Raw genomic sequence first — 22,495 nt, forward strand, 5'->3', positions numbered from 1 at the left:
GGGTCAGGTTGGTGTGTGTTTGTTTCTCAAAATAAATAAATTAACCAAAAAAAAGCTTCAAATATAAAATTTGATAAACACATAAATATTTAAGTTTATAATTCGATAAAAAATTCAAATAGTAATTAATTTTACAGAGAAAACCGTACATAAACCATGAAATAAGTTTAAAATTTTCTATAAACTAAGCATACTTTTAGATTAACTCTTTACAAAAAGCTATTTATTTATCAGTTGAAAGTCTGGCAAAATTATAATTGTGCTTAAAAAATGTAAGGTTTTTAAAAAATTTTACATAAGCAAATAAGCTAAAAATTGAAAGAAAATATACTAATTTAAACCAAAGTCATATGATATATACGGCTTTAAGAATAAATTTTAGTAACATGTTAGGTAAATAAAAAAGTAAATAATTATGAAGAAAACCCATAATGTACTTACGAAAAAGCTACTTAATGTTGATAGTAAATTCAACACCGAAAAAAATTTCTATTTTAAAATTTCTTGTCAAGTTGACAAGTAATGTCATTAGTATTTTCATCTACTACATAGAAAATTAATATACCTCTAGTACAAACATGGATTGAAAATAAGTCAATAAGGAATTAAGTTTAAAAATTTTATAATAAATGCTTGATGAGTCAATTGGGTCGGGTACGGGTTCAACTCAGTCAGGTTCGAGCAAGAAACTTATTGGACTAAAACAGGTTGTCCAACTCAGTGGGTATGGGTGAAGATTCTTCCTAAGTTTATAGGTGTGTTGCGTGTAATTTATCTAATAGAGATTTTTTTTTTTTCAATTGGTTAACATTCCTCAAATTGACTGAACTTGCCCAAAATTCACCCCATATTATTAATTGATAAGAATCCTGAAAACATTCAAGATTTTTTTTTTTTTTTTTTTTTTTTTGGTGGAGAAAATCTAAGGCATATAAACCATTATATCAGTAAGAGCCTGTCCTTTTTATTCCCTAAAGAGCAATTCTTTTTTTGAGAGATCCCTAGAGTACAATTCAAACCCTTACATTGTAGAACTTCCTCTATGTTTTCCCACAAAGAAATAAATTGTGTAACGCAATGAATAATATCTTAAACTTCTTCAACTTTTAATGCATAACTGATAACTTCCATTAGAAGTTGTACTGGGAAAAATTATGAACATAATAATGATATACACGTGTTTATAGGATAAGAGTGACATCAACTATTGATCAATAAAGCCATTTTAACACGGCATATCTCATGTCAAAGTCACATTATTCTCTAATCAATCTTATTTTCTTCATTATTATGATAAAGTTGCGACACAAACTAACCCTTTAAGGCAAGGTTATTTGTTTGACCTTACAAAAGAAAAGGCTACAAACATTTATATAATGCCAAGTCAAATTAAATTTTCACTGTTCCAATAACGTACACAATGATCCTAATCTTCTTGATAATAGATGCATATTAGTCAACCTTGTTACCGACAGCAGCATTCTTTTGCACCTTAGCACAATATTCAAATAAGCTTCCATCAAAGCAACGCCTCACAGCTTCTCTTGCTAAGAAACCTTCCCCATCCTTTGCAAGAACATAAAGAACTCCCCACTCTAGTTTACTTGCAAGCCTGCAACATTTATAAAATGAGATTGATTACACTTTCAAGAGGGTTTCTCATATATAGAGAGAGAGAGAGAGAGAGACCAGCCAAAGAAGTCATGTGCATTGCGATTTGCCTCGGTCATGTGCCAGAGCTCCCGTAGGGTAAGTTTGTCAGGCACTGTACGAGCGTATTTGCTGAACATGTTCTCAAGATTTGCAGGGATAAATCTACAAATAATTTGATAAAAATATTTTATATATGGGTTTATGTAGCAATACTTGTACACCAAAAAGTTGAACTAAACATCAAGGGAGAGGTACAATAATATAATTGTAACTTCTACAACTAAAATTGTGACAGAATATTAACTAATGTAGGAGGAGAGGGTGGAAGCATAAAACTAATTTTTTTTTTTTTTTTTTTTTTTTTTAAATAAGTAGTAAAGTTCTATATTGATTTGGATATAAGAAAGATTATCATATATAACTCAATAGAGCAAAACTTAGGTACAATACTTAGGTGTTGTTCCTTAAGTTCCAATTTTAAGATTCTGCTATGTGAATTTTTTCTCATGAGAACTTAGTGTGTTTTTAAGTTAAGTAGTCACATGGCTAAATTTTAAGAGGAAAACCTAAGGAACAACACCTAAAATACTGTACCTAAGTTTTATCGAACTTAATAGTCCTTATGTTTGGATACACATACCGAAGTATGAATATGATATTATGAGTAGGCACACTTCGATGAGTTCTAGAAAATAAATGATTAGTCCAAATTAGCCAAATCGAAAATATATAATGCATGAACCCTAATTTAATGAAGGAAAATGTTAACGAATGCCTTAGGACATTAGTTAATAATTCATTTAAAGAAAATTTTTACAGGAAAAAAAAACAATTAATGTTTTGACAGTTTTTTTCATTTCTCATAAAGTGGTGTTAAAATTTTCCTAAAATGAATTGTTAACTAATACCCTAAGGTCACTCGTTAGGATAACCCTTTAATGAATTATTAAATTTCAATCCATCCCCTCACCTTATATTGGTTGCACACCTTGAAACCACTCTTTAAAGAAGAGAGAGATGAAATATATGTACTAATTATATATAATATCCTAGATCATGTGGGTTGGATTGAAAAAGTGTATGTTAGACAAGCGTATATTGAATTCTATATTTAGTGTTTATAAAGGGTTTCAATTGTAACTTGGCTATCATTTGAGGTATAGTTCTTTTGAATCCAAAGGTTGGATTAAACAATAATTTTAAATTAATCAAGAGATGAGAGAAAAGTCTAATTGACCACAAAGGTAGGAATAAACAAGGGATGCTTCTACTAAATTTAGCTCCTTTCCACCGAATTACGAATTGGGCATTTGATTCTCCCACACTCATGTGGGTGGAAATGAGACTTTTTTACCTAATGTGTCATATCAATAAGCAGTATTTGCAAATAGAAAATGAACTAGAAAATGTAAAACATTGCAGTTTGGCTTGAGTTTTTCATCTCTCACCTTCCCTCTGTGTCATAAGTCCCTGAATCACTTCCATGCTTTCCTTTATGTATGTTCTGTATGTATATTGGGAAGTAAGGTGATGATGGTATCCATGTCTGCAAGAAAAGAATTAAAATTATCAACTTTAGCTCTAATTAAGGACAAATGATCATGCTCCAAATCACAACAAACTTACAGGCAAGGTAGCATAGCTCATAGATCCATGGATCAAAATCATAAAAAAGAAGGAAGCAACTGCATTGAAACCGAGTGCGCGACATCCTGTAAGCAAATGGAGAGTTAGCCATTGAACCACCAAAATCACAAAACATGAACCCATTTCTGGTTACTCTTACTGAAACTTGGTCTTGGTCTTGGTCTTGGTCGAGCATAACTCAAACCAACTTAATTAGTAAACTAAAAAACTTTGCCCCCAAAGGGAAAAACTCTTTATTTTAAAATTTGTCTGGTACAATTAGAACACAAAAACTGGTATATTTACATAAATTTGTTTGAGATTATATTTAATAAGAAATGCAACTGGCTTGCAAATGAAATAATTAATTACTACTTCCCATGTAAACAAAGATCACAAGAATCTTTTTGAAGAGCAGTTGCAACCACCGAGTTAACAAAACAATCATAAGTAACCTACGAGAGTAAATCTAAATTTAATTGCTTATTTAAAATAAAAATTAGAAAATATAATGGTTCAAAAACCTAAGATTGAAATTGAAGTAACTGGAAAATTGTAACACTTTTAGTTTGGAAAGCGATTGTATACATTTTTTTTTTTTTTTAAATATAAGTAACGAAAAAAGCGAATTAATGCATAATTAAAATTTGTTTGTAAATGCTATTACCTACAAAGATTGATATTATAATATTAAAGCATATAATGCATCCCACCAACTCTAATTTTAATACTCTAAAAAGATTGTTTCCCATTGCTGCTTTTTTTTTTTTTTTTTTTTTTTTTTTTTTTTTTAATTCCTATTGCTAAATCTAACTAACTGTCTAAGCACATTACCTAATTACCCAACGAGACCCTAAAAATGCAAGTATCAACTACCGTCTACAGTGGCTTTCCTCCCTTAAAAACTCCTAAAGGTACTGCAACTATCATCAATAAATTGCACCGTATTAGCATCGAGATTCAAATCAACCGTAAAAGCAAGTAAGTCAACACTAGTTTGCTCTAGATCTATTGGTCCAAACTCTTGATCGAATATGCTAACAAACAACCTAATATACTACTCTAAGGCCTTGCACAGTTTTAGAAAGTCGAGAACTTCATAAAGCCATGCACTCTCTCCAACCTTTTCCATCTATCTTTAGAAATGAAGGAGTGTATAAATTAAAGACTTATTCATCTCTCTATATCAAACTATTCATTGGACTATTAAGCCATTTCGAGACTTCTAGTATTGATCGACCAACCCCTAAGAAGAGATTCATAAAGATAAGATCCTAAATTTAGTTAATTCCCATGAGGAGCTCATTCCATAAGGATAATGAGAGAAATTTAGGCATATGCATACGAAGGTAGGACACATACATAAGTTAAGGTCCTTTTTTTTCTCATCTGTACATTAATAGCTCATTTTGAACATAACCAAATCATCTTAAGCACTTTCACAGAAAGGTACTCAAGTTGGACACGTACATGAGTTTTAAGGTCTAAGACTCTAAAATGGAATAGCCTGGATTTGTACGCAACTCACACACCAAACTGATCCTACTCCAATATTATTAGTCATGAACAACAAATCATTTTATAGTTTCTCAAGTCTCTGGAGATTAATATTTGCCATCAGCACACAGCTTACCTTTATATGTTTCTGATGGGTAGATGATGCCATCATTGTCTTGGTCAAAGAAAGCTACATGCTGTTGAAGCACGGACATGTTTTGATGTTTATGGCCCCACGTACCATTTATATTTTCTGTATCAGGTGCAACCACAGCTCTAGGCAAGTCTGAAGAAGAATTCACAACAAAATAAATGAGAAAAAAGGGAATCCATTTTTTTTTTCTTTTTATCTTTTTTTTAACAATACCCAATTTGTTCCTGCACATATAGGGTGCTTATGGTTATGGGCGAAAGAGATATAAGAGGTAGTCCAAGTCGTTCGTAAAGCCACAGCCAACCATAAGCTTATTTATACAAAGAAAAGCTCAAACTCAACACAAACTAAAATTTGTGGAAAGGAAAAAAAATATGTATCTGAGTTGGACGATCTAATACTAGCTAGTTATTATTATTTTGAACAATGTTGAAAAACAAATTAAATTAAAGGAAGTTTTTTTTCCAAACAAATATGCAACAAATCCCCACACAAAGATTTGTTTCAAATGTTTAGCGTACATTAGGTGAACTCAAAATTGACTTGGCTGTTATGTCATGCTAGGAGGAAAAAAACAGACACTCAGAAAAAGGAAAAAAAAAATGATTCAATTGTTCACTACAATGTTGGGTAGAATTTTTTCCACTTTTGATGTTGCTTGCTTGCTTAGATAACATTTCGCCTAAAGCCCGTTTGGATTAAGGGGGAGAAAGGGAAGTAGAGGGCGTAAAGTAAAGTTGGCTAAAAATATATTAATTTTAAGCCAAATCTACTCTACTCCCCCTCCCTCCCTCTCAATTCAAATGGACCACTAGTCCATGACAACTTTTCAAATTAACCTGGAACTTATTCTTAATCTCAAACAATCAATTATGTTTATTAATTAAGTAACACATATCTAAACCTTTTAATCTTCAATCCATTTCCACACGCTTGATATTCACCTGTTTAATTACTATTGGAAAATAAAATTCCCAAAAAAAAAAAAAAAAAAAGAGAAATGCACAAGAGTTTTTACTTCAAAATTCAAATCCATTTGTTCATTTTCTATACAGCATGAACCATGAGAATAGTAAGCGAAAAACTTATTGAAAAGGAACTGTAAAGTAAAGACTTAGTCAGAAATGCATTAATCTAAATATTTGCTCCCAAAAAGAAAAAAGAAAAAGGGGGGGAAGGTTGATGTACAAGAAAAGCATAAGGGATGGAGGATATTACAGGGCTTGGGGAGCTTAGACTCCAGATCATCTCGGACCTTCCTTTCTGCGGTAATAGGAGCCATATCAGCCACCGTTTTTATGGCTTCTTTTGAATCCTCTGCTGCCATCTCTCTCTCTCTCTCTAAACTCAACAATGAACTGTGCTCTGGTAGGAACTTTGTGTTTTTCTGTCTATATTTATAACTACTCTCACATTCCAAATTTAAAATATTTTTTATTAAAAAAAAAAAAAAAACCCTCTAAAGTCTAAACTCTAAACGCACAAATTGTACGTAATTGCATATAATATTTCCACAAATGTAGCAAAAAAAATAGGGAGGCGTTGAGACTTTTTTTCAGAGAGAACAACAAAATTCCAAGTGACTAGGACTGTAAACGCTGGGGAAGTACGTGGAACACATCCATGCATGCCACAACGTATCGTGGAAGATCTTTACTAACGTACGTATAGGGCACATGCATAACGATGAGGAATCTTACCAAGGACACAATTTTTTACACAATTTTGGGATACAATTTTTGGTACAACTTTATGACACAACTCGCCATATGACAAATTGTAATCAGTAAAAGTGTGTTGGTAAGAGTATGTTAATGGTCTATATGGGGACACACTTTTACTGATCACAACTCGTCATGTGGCGAGTTGTGACGTTGTGCCAAAAGTTGTGTTCCTAACATAATTCGATCGATGAGTATTTAGTTTTTCACTGCTCATTGATTAGTACATACTACGTAGTACATGTACGTGTAAGGTGCTTCGTATTCAAAATGAATATGATATTGATTTTTTTTTTCTTTTAGGGGGGCAAAAATAAAAATATCATTTGTTTAATTTTGCAAATTGTTATTTTTCGTAATTTAAGATTCACTTTTGTCGTTTCAGTCATTCAATTATCATTGATGATCACAGTTTATCCTTCTATTTATATATATTATTTTGTCTCAAATTGTTAGCCAGCCTTCTATTCTATTTTGAAATATACCAAAATGAATCTCTCTTTTTAAAATTAATTAACAAAATTCCTATCTTGCCTTTTACATTATTTAAAAATTCAATGTCATTATTTTTTTTATAGTTTAAATTAATAAGGGTAGTTTTAAAAACTTGTACATTTTTAATTGACAAAAAATACATTAAATGAAGTTCAATTCCCTTTAATTGACAGACAATGCATTGGTTAAACGATTCATTTCCCATTGGATAGCCAAATCAAATCTAAAAACATTCATTAAAATCAAACCCACATCATATGCAGAAGAACCCTAATCATAATATCATTTATGACAAATCCAAATCAAATTCAAATTCAAATTCAAAGAACCAATCTCAACCTAAAATCACTCAACCAAACCACCACAAAATCATTGCCTAACAATTGCCATCACTGCCACCCTTCATCAATCGATGCCCCAAAAATAAATCACAATCTTGCAAACAGAAGGTACCTAGATGTGGTGGTGTGAGCTGATCTTGGAGTTGCATGCTTTATGTCGCCACCACCTCACCTCACGAAACGGCACCAACATATTCCTCCATACCTAACATTCACAAAAGGAACCAAGCACCGAAAAGCATGATGAAGAACAACAAACCTTGGAAACTAACACTAGCAACCTTAACTTCTTTGCTTTCCCCTCATTCTTCCTACTCTCCGAATTCTTTGCCATTGGCGCCAATATAGGCTACTATTGTTTCAACCGATCAATATCGAAACCAATGAAACTTGAGACACTTTTTTTTAAACCATATGCAAGGGTTGGTTTAGACCAGGGTTGCAGCATGTCTCGATGGGTTGCAAAAGAGAAGGAGAGAGAGAAACTCAGGTGGCGCCGGACTTGATATCTTAGGGCATGAGAGAGAGAGAGAGAGAGAGAAGAAACTTTTCTTAAAAAACTTATATTTTTAATTTATTTATTAAACATGTAAGTGAATTATTTAGATAAAAAATTAGGGCATAAAATTAAATTTGGGTCATTTTACTGGGATTATCAACGATTATTTAACAAAATTGGCAGCTAGACTAAATTTGACAACATCATGAACATAAAGGATTAAAATGACAAAAGTGAAACTAAGGACCAAACTCATAATTAACCAAACTTAAATGGCGTAATTTGTAGTTGTTTTTTTTTTTTTTCTTTTCTTTTTCAAAGGAGGAATATGAGATTAATTAGTCAAAGGAAAAATATGAGTTCACAATTTATTAAAATCCCAATTCTAACTCTAAGCTATGTGACTGATTCAAGGCAGCCAGGCCTGAGAGAGAGAGAGAGAGAGAGAGAGAGAGAGAGAGAGAGAGAGAGAGAGAGAGAGAGAGAGAGAGAGAGAGAGGGGGGGGGGGGTTTGCATAAACTGGTTATTCTCATTCATGTCTCTACTCATTGCTTGATTACACTTATATATATCCATATTCCAACTGTTAATGCAATCACACTAACTAACAGGTCTAACAGCTTAACACCTTACTGTACCTGTAACTAACTTCTAACAACTATCTTTAACTGTCTAAAGCACATACAACAATTCTAATCTGTTACAATGAGTTAATTACACTTGTTGCTGACAAGGCCAGTGACTTGGACTCTTAACACAATTCCAATGGTCATACTCTGTATCACTACTTACAAAGTGTGGACATTATGTTTTCACTTTTTTCTATTTGATGTCTGCACCTTATAAGTGATGTATACAAATATTAAAATTGAAAGTGTGAAACAATCATGATACAAAAAAGTTTTTCAATAATTTATAAATATGAAGTTCAAAAAAGAAAAAGAAAAAGAAAAAAGAAAGGTCACTTAATAGACCATGAGACAAAAAAAAAAAAAAAATTATAAAAATTCATAATTTTTTTTTATAAAAAATGAAACTAACTAATAGGGTTGAGAGGCCGGCCAAATCATTCCGAGGTTAACTAAGGAAAAAAAAAATAATAAAGACAATTTTTTTAAAAGAATAAAAGACAGCTTATAATGGTTACATGCTGACAAGAAATGTCACCAAAAGTTTTATCGAGTTATTAGTCGAGTTGTCTCAATAGGCCTCACTTTTACTTTTTAGCCATATAACCATATTGTCGAGATAGAGCCTGATCAATAATGGAACCCACTTTATAAAAAATAATAATAATAATACATTGTGATAAATATTCTGTGTGCTAAACTGACACTTTATAAAGATTCAGCAAAAGGAAAAAAAGAAAAAAGTATTATAAAGATTAGAAACCTTTATGACATAATGTGTGTGCTAATTAAGCACTCACAACCACTAGAATATAAATCTATATAAAATATAAAATAAAACACCTTGAATAACTTAAAATTAAGATACGCATGACCTAGATACAAATATCATTACTTAAAGTATCCAATATTAGTAGATTAATTACAATTAATTCAATTAGTAAAATCTTTACCCTCAAAAAAAGAATTAGTAAAATCTTTTATTATTGAATAATATATATATAACATTTATTTTTTGAGCTCTATTTATATTAAAATAATTAATTAGTGTCTTGATATGATAATAAAGAATCAATAAACATAAAAAGGGACCATAGATTAGAACCATATAATACCTCTAAGAATAAAAAATAAAAACAATAGCGATAGCTGACACATAAAGTGATTCTGACAAAAAAAATTTTACCAAAAAAAAAAAATTCTAACAAAAAAAAGCTGAGACACAAGGTCACTAGGAGATAAGTGAGGGACTGACACGTGGATACGTTTGGAGTTTTATTCATTATTATAAAGTTGTAGGACAAAGTACACCAACTCTTACTCACAACCTGACCTCGTCATTCATATCAAGAGACATCGTTTGACTCATCAAAACAATATCCCAAACACACCTATATACCTAATTTCTGTATTCAGGGTCCCCTATAGAAGTTTCCTTTCACTTACACAGTGGCCGTAAATATCAGATAGGAATGCTGTCATTTTCATTCTGAGATAAAAAGTTTGTGGTACAAAATCATCTTTCTCCGAATAATTCCTCATTAACGACACACTTCACTATATTTTATATCTCATTTAGTTAGTGGCAACTTCAAGAATTTTGTTTAAGGTGTTCATTAGGAAATATAAATTACATAATTTTATTTTTTTTAGCCTTTAGGTAATTAGGTTTGATTCAATGTTATTAATTTCATTCCGTTCCAGTCAGAAAATACCATACCGGTAAACAAACCAGAACAGTAACCCACTCTATTCCACTTCGGAAAAAATTTTGAGTCATTCTAGTCTATTTCAGGTGTTTTAGGGTGTTTCGGTAAATACCAGCCGAAATTCAAGATTCAGCCGGCATGAAGTTTGTGCTTTAAAAAAAAAAAAATTGTTCTTAAAACCAAAACAAATTTGCATTCTGTAAACCAAAAAACCTCAAAGGGAAAAAAAATGAAAAGAAATGAAATGAACAAAGGTACCTGTACAGCTAAAAAAAAAAAAAAATCGTATTGAGAAATTTAAAACTCAAAACTTGAGAAGAGGCAATGCCGCACTGGTATTGGTAGAAGACAGACGAACAAGGAGGAAGACAAAACGTAGATGTAAAAGTGTAGATGAAGATGTGATAAAATTTAAAAGTATGAAGTGTAACAATCGAGAAGACAGAAGACGTGTGTGGTTAAGAATAAACAAAAAATAAATAACTAAAAATGAGAAGTAAGTAATATATGTCTGGTGAGGAAAAATAATACTGTAATAAAAAATAATAAAAGGTTGAAAATTGTGTTGTATTGGGCAGTGTGTTAAGTCGAAGAAATCAAGCCACTGCCCAACCTGTAGTAGTTTTATTATAATTTTTTTTTTTTTTTTCAGATTTTAGTTAATATTTTTTTCTGAGTTTTTCATTTTTGCTTGAAAGACTCCAAAATATATATATATATATATATATATATATATTTTTTTTTATGAACTCAAAACGATAGAAAAATTTATTGAAACGAAATAGAATACAAGTAAAAGACTGGGCATTAAGCTCAGATTTCTTTTTTTTCTTTTCTTTTTTTCATTGGAAACGGGGGAACAGTAAACCATTAAAACAAGTTCCCAGGGAAAGGACCAAAACAAAGTGTAGTCCAGAGGCATTACACCTCTGTCCATTGCGAACCTATCAGACTTGTTCTGCTATCATCAGTTGAAAGACTCCAATATATTGTTAAGTTGCTCAAATTATGAACCAAAATTTAATTTTATTGACATAAAAAAATTCAGGGTGTTTCTAAATTTTTTTTTTTAAAGGTAAATAAATATAGAATTTTAAATTATTATATATAATTTTTTTTTTTAGGCCAGGGTGGTCTTGGGACCACCCTGGCCATAAGGCAAGACCACCCTGGCCATAAGGTGGTGTAGCCAATTAGTGAGTAAATTACAGAAATTAAGACCACCTTGACCATAAGGTGGCGTAGCCAATTAGTGAGTAAATTACATAAATTATACATGGATCCACCACTTATACTCGGTAAAAAAATACTCTAATAGCCATATGAAACATGCGTTAATTCTATAGTGAAATGCACCTTTATCACGTATTCTTTTTACTTTTCTAATCAAAGTTTTTAATTAAAATAAATTGAAATATATGGCATATCACAAATAGTAGAAAATAAAAAATAGGAAATGAAATTTGTATCCGTCGTTAAACTTTTCCTTGTGAGCTCAAAGTAGTAGAAAAAATAAGTACTAGGTTCATCTGTATATAATTTTATACAAATAGCAATTAACCACAATAATAAGCTGCTAAGATTTTTGTAATTCAATGGTTTGACATCTTCTTATATTTCAAACAGAGACATTCATGATTTATAACTATCCAATCATCTATAAAATAAAAAATTTACTCTGTGTGATAATAGCGGTGGCAAGAAATTTTTTATTTTATTTTTTATTATTTGATTTGCGGCGGCAAGAATTGGAATTGTGATAATAAAAGAAGGGTTTGTTTTATTGTGACTATGCAATGAATGGAACGTGGAAAATATTGGAGAGATAGGACAAAAATCTAGACCGACATGAGCGATGAAAATTAAACGAGAGAGAGTTCATAAATTGAGAAACTCTACAGATAGAGAGTAGCACCGCAGACATAATGACATATGGAATTGATCTTCAACTAATAGCAAGAAAGTTTCCTTATCAATCTATCAAATCTGTATGGAAATAGACTTCGATGCAAAAATTGTCGTTCATGTACTGACTAATCTCGTTGTTCCTCAGTACTAACTTTTATAGCCTAATATAAATATTTACATATTGTTGTTTATTTTTTTGCTAAACTACATATTGTTGTTTATGAAGTGCAAGTCAGTGATGATGTTGATTTTTTTTCTTAGGTTCAGACATCCCTTTCGTGAGGTTAATGGAGAATCTGACTATTTGGCACAGATGGGTCGTTGCTGCAACCAAACATTGTCTGCCATCATATATAGCTACCCTTTGGGCATAGAAGCAACTAGCAATGAACGATCCATGAATGGGCTAAGGGGTTATTATGCTTATGCTCCCTCCACAACTTTTTAATTTTTTAATTTTATATACAAATAAAATAGGAAAAAATATATTTCACTTAGTGAGATTTTACAAATTGACATACTGTAAAAATATATATACTGAAAACATGACTTAAAGTCACGTATTTTTAGTATATTTTAGCGGCGAATATTTAGTTATTTCCACACTGTGTACAATAAACACTACCCCATAGAATATAAGGTTATTTTTACTTTTCACTTATTTTTCTTTTGTGCAACAAGAATGTAGTAGTAATTAAAGAACATCTCTAGCTGTCACAATTCTGAAATCATGCATGCTTGCTAACGTAAATTTGAGAATTGACACTTTTACACTCACATTGATTAGGCAAGGATCATTAGAAATAAATCATTGCCAAGGAAGACTCCTCTTATTTATATAGCCCCTTAAAATTATCATTGACATATTCAACGGGTATTTAGACATTTAGTAATTAAGGAAATTCCTTTTTTGTTTTGGTAGGTGAATGTGGCATGAATGTTTTTTTCTTTAAAAAAAAAAAGGAGGTTAGATCAGAGTAATTTTGGTGAGTTCCCCGTTCTAGAAAATTTTTAGGGTTATTGGTGCTAGCTAGAGGAAGTTCATTTTTAGGTGAAAATTATAATTTTATCCTTAAAAACATATTGAAAAAAAATACAACAATAAGAAAATGAGGCAAATCAGGACCTTTTGAAAGCAAGAAAGTGAATCTAAAAAAAAAGAAAGCAAAAAAGCAAAGTTCCAATTTGGCCCCCATAGAGGAAATAGTATTTTATATCAAATGATACCACGTGATATATATCAAAATCCAATAAATGAAAGATATGTGTACAAAAATTGTAGGGACACGATTTGGAACCCAAGCCCAAGGTGTAAGGGATATCGGCCTAGTGAGCCCAGTATAATAAATTTGTAGAGAGTGAGTTAGAGAACTAAGCCTTGATGAGTTAGACAACGGTTAGTGTGACTTTAGAAGTGGGTCAAGCAAAAACAAGAAGAATTGATCTAGATAAATTCACTCTCGACCCAATCCGAGGAGATTAGTTCCAATCTAAATCAATTGAACAGGTTACAAATACAATTTTGATTGCTACAATGTTTTTTTCTATTAATTTTCAGATCCCTATCCATGAAGGACCTCTTACATTATATAGTTCCCTTTGGACAATCTTGATCCTACACTTGTCGTTTATTTGAGCCACTACTTGAATGCTTGTCCCATCAGACACCCTTTCTGGCTTTCTGTGAGTTATGGTAACCAAAGCAGCACTGTTCAGGGGTCTTCTCCACATAAATGCGGCTAGAAAGTTAGTTGCAAGGCATTCAATATGGTGGTAACAACTTTCCCTTAGATATTTTTGAGTTCCCATCCTTCTTGTGTGTTCATGATGCACGTCCCTATCATTAGAACTTCCTGGAAGTTTCCCCTAACTATCGGGACATACATTTGAGTTGTACCTAGCATATCCGAGGAGGTATTCCTCCTCGGATCACCCTCCCATTCGTATCTCACTCATTAGATTCTAAGCTTGACCCATCCAACATCATTCATTTATTCTCGAATTACTATGCTTTCGGCCAAGTTCCAAGGCCCAATATACAATTTGGCTCTTAACCCTATAATAGCCCCTCAAAACTCCGGTTTTTTTCTCTCATCCGAGGAGAAAAGTGGGGTTTTGTTTTTTCATGCGTTAATATTATTTTTCCCTTTGATTTGCACACGTGGGAGTGCCATTTTGCGCACACCATGATTACTACTGACTCTTCAGAGCCCGCGAGGTGTCATTAATTGCTCTAGGCAGCGTTTTGTTCCCCACATCCAACGATGAGGCGCTAATCCAATGGCTAATATTTCTCCTTGGGTTTTGAGTAGGACAACTTCCACTCAATTTTGCCCCCTATATAAAGCACCAAGGGAAATCACCTTCCCCTCATTTCACAAGTTTTCAAACTCTCCAGAGATTCCAAACACCCAAACTCACAGAGCTCTTTAAGTTACTAAGCCTCCCACACCTTTTCCTTAAGAAATCTCTGAAAATCTTCCCAAAGGTTTTAGGGATTGACATATATATATTAGTTCTTGTAAGTTTCTACTTCTTCAAACTTTTCTTTTTCTCCTCGGCCAATCTCCTCGGCCTTCCAGTTTTTATTACTTTACTCACCAATTTCAGTTATTTCCCTTTAACTTGTCCAAATGGGTAGATTTAAGTACCTAGTAGACTCCCCTGCCAAAATAGAGGCCTTTAAGGATAAATACCGCATACCACAGGAAGCTGCCCTACAATTCTGTTCCCTAGAACAAATAGTAACACACAGACAAGAGGGGAAAGTCATCATCCCTATGATAGCTTTCATAGAAGGGGGAATGACTCTTCCTATTGGTAGGATAACACGGGACTACCTCATCAACCATAAGATATGCCCCCATTAGTGCACGCCCAACCTATTTAGGATCTTAGGTAACGTCGATGCTTTCAACAAACATCTGGGCTTGGGGCTCACCTGGCACGATATGGTTCATATGTACGAGTGTCACTCACTCACTCACTGATGTGGGGTTTTACCTTAAGTCCAAATCGCTTGTCATTAGGCTCATCTCATGCCTCCCCAAATCTAATAAAGGGATGAATGACGACTACCTGATTGCTTCAGAGGCGTGGCATAATGGCCTTCATTGCCCAGTCCTAGAAGGAAAGCTAGGTGGGATACCTTAGTGTTAGGTTCCTTAGCAAAAAATTAAAATCCTTTAACCCTAACCATGTCATTATTTCCCTTTCATTTTGCTTTCTTTTGATGATGGATTTTAACTTTCTAATCATATTTTGCTCCTTGGCTATTTTTGTAGATAAGAGGCAAGTAGCTCCTAGGCTTAGCCTGACCAACATTGCAGCTCTCAATTACTTGCTGAGGTATACCAAGAAATTGACCACACCATAAGAGCAAGTGACCCGCGGCTAGCCCGGATTGACGTATCACAACCAAATTTCCTAGCCCGAGACGACTTTCCACCGGTCGTACTGCCACTCCAACAAAACCTTCCACTGGTCGTACAACCATTCCAACAGGTTCTGCCCGAAGTAGCAGCAGCAAAAGAAGAGATTGCCTCCTCAAATTCCTCGCTCGAAGAAGAAATTGACAGGTTTCGTTTTGCAGAGGAGGAGACTCAGGGAGTGCAAGTAATTCCAATCTCGGACACTGAGGACGAGCTTGATAGGCATTCGAGTGTCCACGCTCCGATCCTAGTAGTTGCCCGTCCAGACAGATCATCCAAGGAAGAAGAGGACGAAATGGCCTTAAATCGAGGGAACAAAGGCCTAAAGGAGTTGCTGGCAGGGAGGAACACAAGGTCAACTTCTAAAGAAGTCCCCAAATCTAAACTTCCTCCTACCCTACCCTCTCTTCCCTCTCTACCCCCCACTAACCTCGGACTGCACGCCGATCCAAACTTAAAGAAGAAGAGACCAGTGCAGGAGCTGAAGGAAGGGGAGGTGGTCCTTCAAAAGGGTACCAAAGAGCAAAAAACGACCAAGGACCTAAAGAAAAGAGGGCCACCTTCGCGAACAACAAGAAGGGGCATAATGGGCCAAGGTGCGACTTCAGCAACGCACCTGGTCTCCTAGGTTGGAAGTGGATGAGGCTACCATCCCTTGGAACGCCTCAGTTAGGGACTTCCAAAGGGGGCATGCTGCTCATATAGCTGAGGCCTTAGAGTAGCCCCTCCTTCTTCCTAAGGACATGGATGTTGCCAGGAAGTGAGACAGCAAGACCTGTTTATGTCTTTGAAAAAGGACCTTGCCCTGGTAAATATACTGTCTGACGTTTTTCTTTTAGATATTACTATGTTTTTCCTTTTTTTTTTTTTTTTTTTAATCTCTCTTCTACTCACATGGGATTGCTATGTTATTCTTGTGCAGATCACCTAGGAGGTTTTTATGGTCGAGGAGTGGGTAAAGGAGGCCTGGAATGATGTTAAAAACGAGGTTTTCCTCCGCCTCAAAGTTGAGAAGGCCTTGGGGGCTGCAAAGGAAGAGAATAAAGAGCTACTCTCCAAGCTAACCGTCGAGGAGAGAGAGAGAGGAAAAGTGTTCAAGTAGGGCTGAAGAGTGCCGAGACTCAAGTTGAGGACCAACGCAAGCTGCTCTACCAAACTGAACTGGAGTTAGCTACTTCAAGGCAACTTACGCTGGATCTAAAGGCAGAGCTCCAGAAGACTAAGGATACAGCTCAATTGCACTGGAGTTGTTATTTTTTACAAACATGTCTCTCACTTATTAGATTTTAATATAACTGACATGATATCATTTTTTTTTTTTTTTGATCTGTGACATGACAATAATAATCTTTTAATTCCATTCATTCAAAGTTCAAACACACTTTGAAATCATTTTTCAACCAATAATTTTTTATTTTTTATTTAAATAAAAAATTCAAAATTTCACCTAACTACTTTATTACTGAATTCTATTGTAATCCATTATGATATGAACTTTTATTCTCAGTCAAATATGGGATTTTATATGTGTAAACTGATCATTATTTTGCTTTGGTTTCTTTTTAGCTCACAATTTTGAAATTTTCTATTGTTTGCCTAATGAGGTTCCAACGACCATCAAGATAATTTTCTCTCAATTTCCAACTCACTCTCTTTGTTTATCAGTGAATACTTTTGTTTGGTCTCACTAAATATGTTTATTAACCTCAATTTATTGTTGAATACATTTATTTGACTTTGTTTTATTGTTGGAAAAGACTAAGGAACATTCCTTAGGTTCTCTATTTAAATTCAAAGTTTCAAACTCATAACTTGATTTCATTTAATTTTCTTTGAGATTATGTTACTTATGTTTTGCATTGGTCAATTCATACACGCATTTGAATTTAATTAGAAAACCTAATATATCGCACATTATGAATTATACCTAACTTTTGCCCTTTTATTGTTTAAACAAAAACACAATGACGAGTGATCCATTAACATTAATTTTGAGTTTAACTAATATGAAAAAAAAATGTTTATATACAACCTAGTTTAGAGAAAAATGTTTTCAATCTATTATGTGTTGGTGGAAAAGTTAATTCAAGTGTATTTTTAATCAAATAATCTTTTTAATAAGTCGTATATGACTTTTTTAAATAATATATAAGGATGATCCTATAGATTTAAGAGGGATAAAATGAATATTCGAATCTAACTTCCAAAATGTCCAAGTGTGACACATGTTTCCTCAACAAAAAGGCCCCATAAAATTAAGAATACAGAGTTAATGCTCGTGCTAGTTTAAAATTAATCATGGCTGATGCTGTTTAAGGGACTAAGCAGTTTCTAAGCATTTTCTTGGTCTATGTGGTAGTCAAAGTACGCATAATTTATTTAATCTATAAACAATGTAGAGTGAATGTTCGTTATGGTTGGAAATCAATATTGCAAAGATAATATTGTTTGAAGGGAGTAAGAATGGTCATATATATATGGTTTAATTTATCCGTCTATGTGGCAGTCATTGGTCACTAGTCAAGTTGCTCCAAAATTAATTAATGAGTTTAAGCAATTTAGCGTGGATGATATGGGGAGATCATGTTACACTTGCAACTATAGCCTCAAAATCTTTTTTTTTTCTTCTTTTATTTAGGAACCCCCTCAATAATATATATATATATATATATATATTTTTTTTTTTTTTTTATAGAGCTTCAATTTATGATATTCGCTTCTGTGATTTTTGCACTTTTTTTTTTTTTTTTTTTTTTTGAGGGAAAGGTAAGTAAGTTTTATTTAACTAAGAGAAAAGTCCGACTGGAATACATCATCCAAGTCACTGGGTAGTTCTTCTACCCACACATCAAAATCAACAGTTATAACCGCTCTTCTAGCGAGGGCGTGGGCAAGCTTGTTACCCCCCCCCCCCCCTCTGTATATGCTTAAAAACTGATCAGTTTATTATTAGACCAAAACACCAATCAGTTTTACTAGCATATCACTTGTTTTACCTATCTTATTATATGTTATATTACTAAATATGTTGCTAATTATTTTATTTTGAAGACAAAGTTTAACTATAAACTAAGTTGTAGTCAATGGCTACAACTCTATTCAATATCTTTTTATTGGATTGAAATTTTGACAAATTCATTGTTAGAAAACATTTTCTTCTTAGATCCTCCATGATTGCAAAATTTCTAGAAGATTAAGAATTAATAGCTATGTCATCAATAAAATGTTTAAATTTCAAATTTTTGTAATTTTAAATTAAGTATAAATAATAAGTTTATGGATCAAATAATAAATAACATCCGATTGGCATGAAATTTGATATAAGTGTTGTGGGGCCCGACAACAGATGGGCCAGATCCACCTGTTCACAGGAATACTTAAGGCCCAGGCCGAAGAGGATAGTAGTCCCAGCCCAATAAACGCAAAGCACCAATGGGCCATAGAAACCGCCGAGGAAGGTACAGCCCTTGGCTAGCCCAGAGCTACACTAAGGAAAGGGGTAAAAGCGGCATAGGGATAATCTTGTAAGAAATCTAAAAATATCTAGGAAAGGCTGCCCAAACTACCTGCCCTAGACGGAGCTTTGCCTCTCACAGAGTCGTGTCTCTTTAGCCTACTCAACCACTCCCAACAACTCCGGTCTTAAACTGATGGGACAAGTGTCAGGCTAGGAAAGTTCGACCCTACACGTGGACGAAGGAAATTGAATGCATGCTAATATAAAAGGAAAGTTTGCAACCTAAAGTGGGGGATCCCTCTGGAAAGAAAAGGACCAAAAAGGGGTGAACACCTCTAAATCATGCCTGAACAACTTAACAAAACCACAGCCGAGTAAACATGACTTAGCCTTTCGATCCCACTCTCTACAAATGATATTGTATGGGTCCATTTACGTGCGAACCCAACCCTATTGTGGTTTAACGCAAATCGTGTCCCTACAAGTGTTAATAACATAAAGAATATATAATCCAATAGTTAGATTTTTCAAAATATGTAATTATATTAATTTTTTTAGTGAGAGTTGTAGCCATGGACTATAACCCATTTTGTTACCAAAATTTGTGCTTATTTTAATTAGTACTAGATAAATAATTATGGAGTTATGTTTTATTTATTCAAATAAATTAGTTTGGATTAGGATGAATTATGATAAGTTTTATTGGTAGATGATTTTGGTATATATCTTTATCTATTTGGAAGTGTTTTTTTTTTTTTTTTTTGAGAAACATCTATTTAGAAGTTTGTCTTGTATAAATTTTGATATTGATAATTATTAAGAATATTCATAAATAGAGTTCTGTTCTAACAATTTTGATCGAGCCAGGATCTTGAAATTGAGAGGCAAAATTGCTGCCTCAACTAATTTTCAACATGCATGTTAATTTGCTTGACAAATTCGCTTGACCTTCTTACTTCACTTATTACATGATTACAATGAAATTTATAATTCAAACTCCTAAAATCATAATGCGATGCTCATGCAAATTTCTTCAGCCTTCAATTCCAAACATTAGCAGCTAATCTCTTCAACCCATTACAAATTTAAATTCCAAATTTCAGCGACTAATCTCTTCAACCCATTACAAATGTAACCCACAACAATATATGATTACAATGAAATGGTGGATTCCAATTATCTCAACTGGTAAAGTCTATGATGATTGTATAAGAGATCTAGGGTTCAATCCCCACCTATACCAAAAACTAATTGGTGTCTTGGTCTAATGATAAAGAGATATCATCAGAAGTAGACGTCATAGGTTAAACGTATTGGGATTTTCTGGATTCCTTCCATTTCTAATACAATAAAAATACAAGAGAAACAAAATAAAATTATAATATTTTGTTCTTGATATATCAAGAACAAAATTGGATTGAGATGCGGGTATCTCGCTCTCTTTAAAGAAATTCAAACATTCTCTGTTGTCAACCATTTTTTTTCTCAATACAAATCTTTTATACAATTTTTTGTATTCCACTTTATATTCCACCAATTATGGTATGTTATGTGTCTAATATTTTTCCATTTTAAACTTTATTTATTTTATAAGTATGTTCCACCAATTATAGTATGTCATGTGTCTAATTTTTTTTCCATTTTAAACTTTAGCTATTTTATAAGGAAAGTAAAATAAAAACATGACAAGTTATGATTGATGAAATATAATGTGGAAATGTGGAACACAAAAAGTGGTACATAATTTTGCATTCATTTTCTCATATAATATATTTAAGCCTAATAGTAATAAATCACCATACTCATAAATTAATAAGGACTCTCTCTTCTTATAAATGAGGGATTCCATTTTTTTTTTTTTGAGAGAGTTTCAATATATAGCATCCACTCCTGATGATACTCTTTATCATCAGACCAAGACACTAATCAATTTTTGGTGTAGGCGGGGATTGAACCCCAAATCTCTTATTTAACCATCAGAGACTTTATCAATTGAGCTAACTGGAACCCACAAGGGATTCCAAATTTGATAACACGCCAACTCTTCATTTACCATATTAAAAAGTACCATATCTTTTCAATAAATTTGCTAACTTAATATTTAAATGCTCCAAACACTTTAAATGGAAAGGATCCTCCGAAACAATCATATCCTCTGGGGAGAGATAATCACAAGCTTTAATTTATTAAAGAATTTAGTCACAGTCCCAATTGATATATTTTAGGACTAGAAGTATTTTTAACTCTTAGGGCCTGTTTGGTACATGCACTTAAACAACAGTTTTTAGTTTTTAAACAACATTACACGTATTTTTACACACTTTTTCACCTATCCATATTTTCAATAAATAAAAATAATGTTACTAGAAAAATATTACCAAAGGGGCTCTTAATTTCTAACATCTAAAAACTCTTTTTTTCTCTATTTTTTTTTTTTTCATTTATATCAATGCTGGGTCCATTTTTTGAACTTTTTTATTAGATTACTATCACAATGCACATGTGATATATTTGTATAAATAAAGGTAAAATCTAATTATTAAAATTAGAAATTATATTTGAATATAAAATTTTTAAATTCGTAATTGTTTCAGGAAGAGAGAAAGAGAGGGTAATGAAATTTGACAATAGAAAGAAAAAATAGAAGGGGAAAGAGAGAGATTTTTATTATTAGTTTTTATAAAAAAGAACCATTAAAGAGTTTTGTCGTCTATAAACACGACTTTAAGACTTCTTTTTTAATATATTTCCAAACTGAAAACTGCATGGGGATTGGGGTATGATGATATGTTCTTTGTTTTTATTTTTTTAAATTTTTGATAGAGACAATAAATTTTATAGCAAAAAAAATACAACTTGAAACTTCCCGGAACCAAGACTGAAATTTCTTGAGAAACCTTTTTTTTTTTTTTGAGAAAAATTTCTTGAGAAACTTAAATCTATTGAACACAAGTACTACTTAATTAACCTAACATATATAACAAAACTTGTAATGTGAGATAATATAAATATAAATACTAAATATGAAAACTAGGAATATACTCTAGGAATTTTTTCTCCTCCTATTATAGAAGATTAAGGAAAGTAAAGCTGTTGTTTCTATTAATGCTAAATTACAGGTCGGCAGTAAACTAGTTGACCAAATTTGGATAATATCAAAGAAGAAGAACCCTTGTGGACTTTGTAAAACCCCATAAAAAAATTTAAAAATTTAAAAAATAATTAAGCCTACGTGGCATGGACCCACCTTTCAAAATCCAAAAAAGCCTCCTATCAAAAAAAAAAAAAAAAAAAAAAAATCTAAAAAAGCCACCATCCAAAAAACTTATCACACACTTTCCATATACACAAGTAGTCATCAAATAAAAAAAGAT

At 32.7% G+C, this 22,495-nt stretch overlaps 1 protein-coding gene across 1 annotated transcript; it reads right to left on the reverse strand.

Annotated features, from left to right (window-relative positions):
- Positions 1 to 1,304: 1,304 nt before the first annotated feature.
- On the reverse strand, positions 1,305 to 6,268 carry LOC126720067 (peroxygenase-like). The gene is made up of 6 exons (XM_050422526.1): positions 6,149 to 6,268; positions 4,913 to 5,062; positions 3,280 to 3,365; positions 3,102 to 3,199; positions 1,690 to 1,815; positions 1,305 to 1,612 (listed from the first exon to the last, which is right to left on the reverse strand). The coding sequence occupies exons 1-6, from the start codon at positions 6,255 to 6,257 to the stop codon at positions 1,453 to 1,455; spliced, it is 729 nt and encodes a 242-aa protein (XP_050278483.1). The 5' UTR covers positions 6,258 to 6,268; the 3' UTR covers positions 1,305 to 1,452.
- Positions 6,269 to 22,495: the final 16,227 nt, after the last annotated feature.

The sequence above is a fragment of the Quercus robur genome, chromosome 3 (assembly GCF_932294415.1).
Source record: "Quercus robur chromosome 3, dhQueRobu3.1, whole genome shotgun sequence".
NCBI classification, from domain to species: domain Eukaryota; kingdom Viridiplantae; phylum Streptophyta; class Magnoliopsida; order Fagales; family Fagaceae; genus Quercus; species Quercus robur.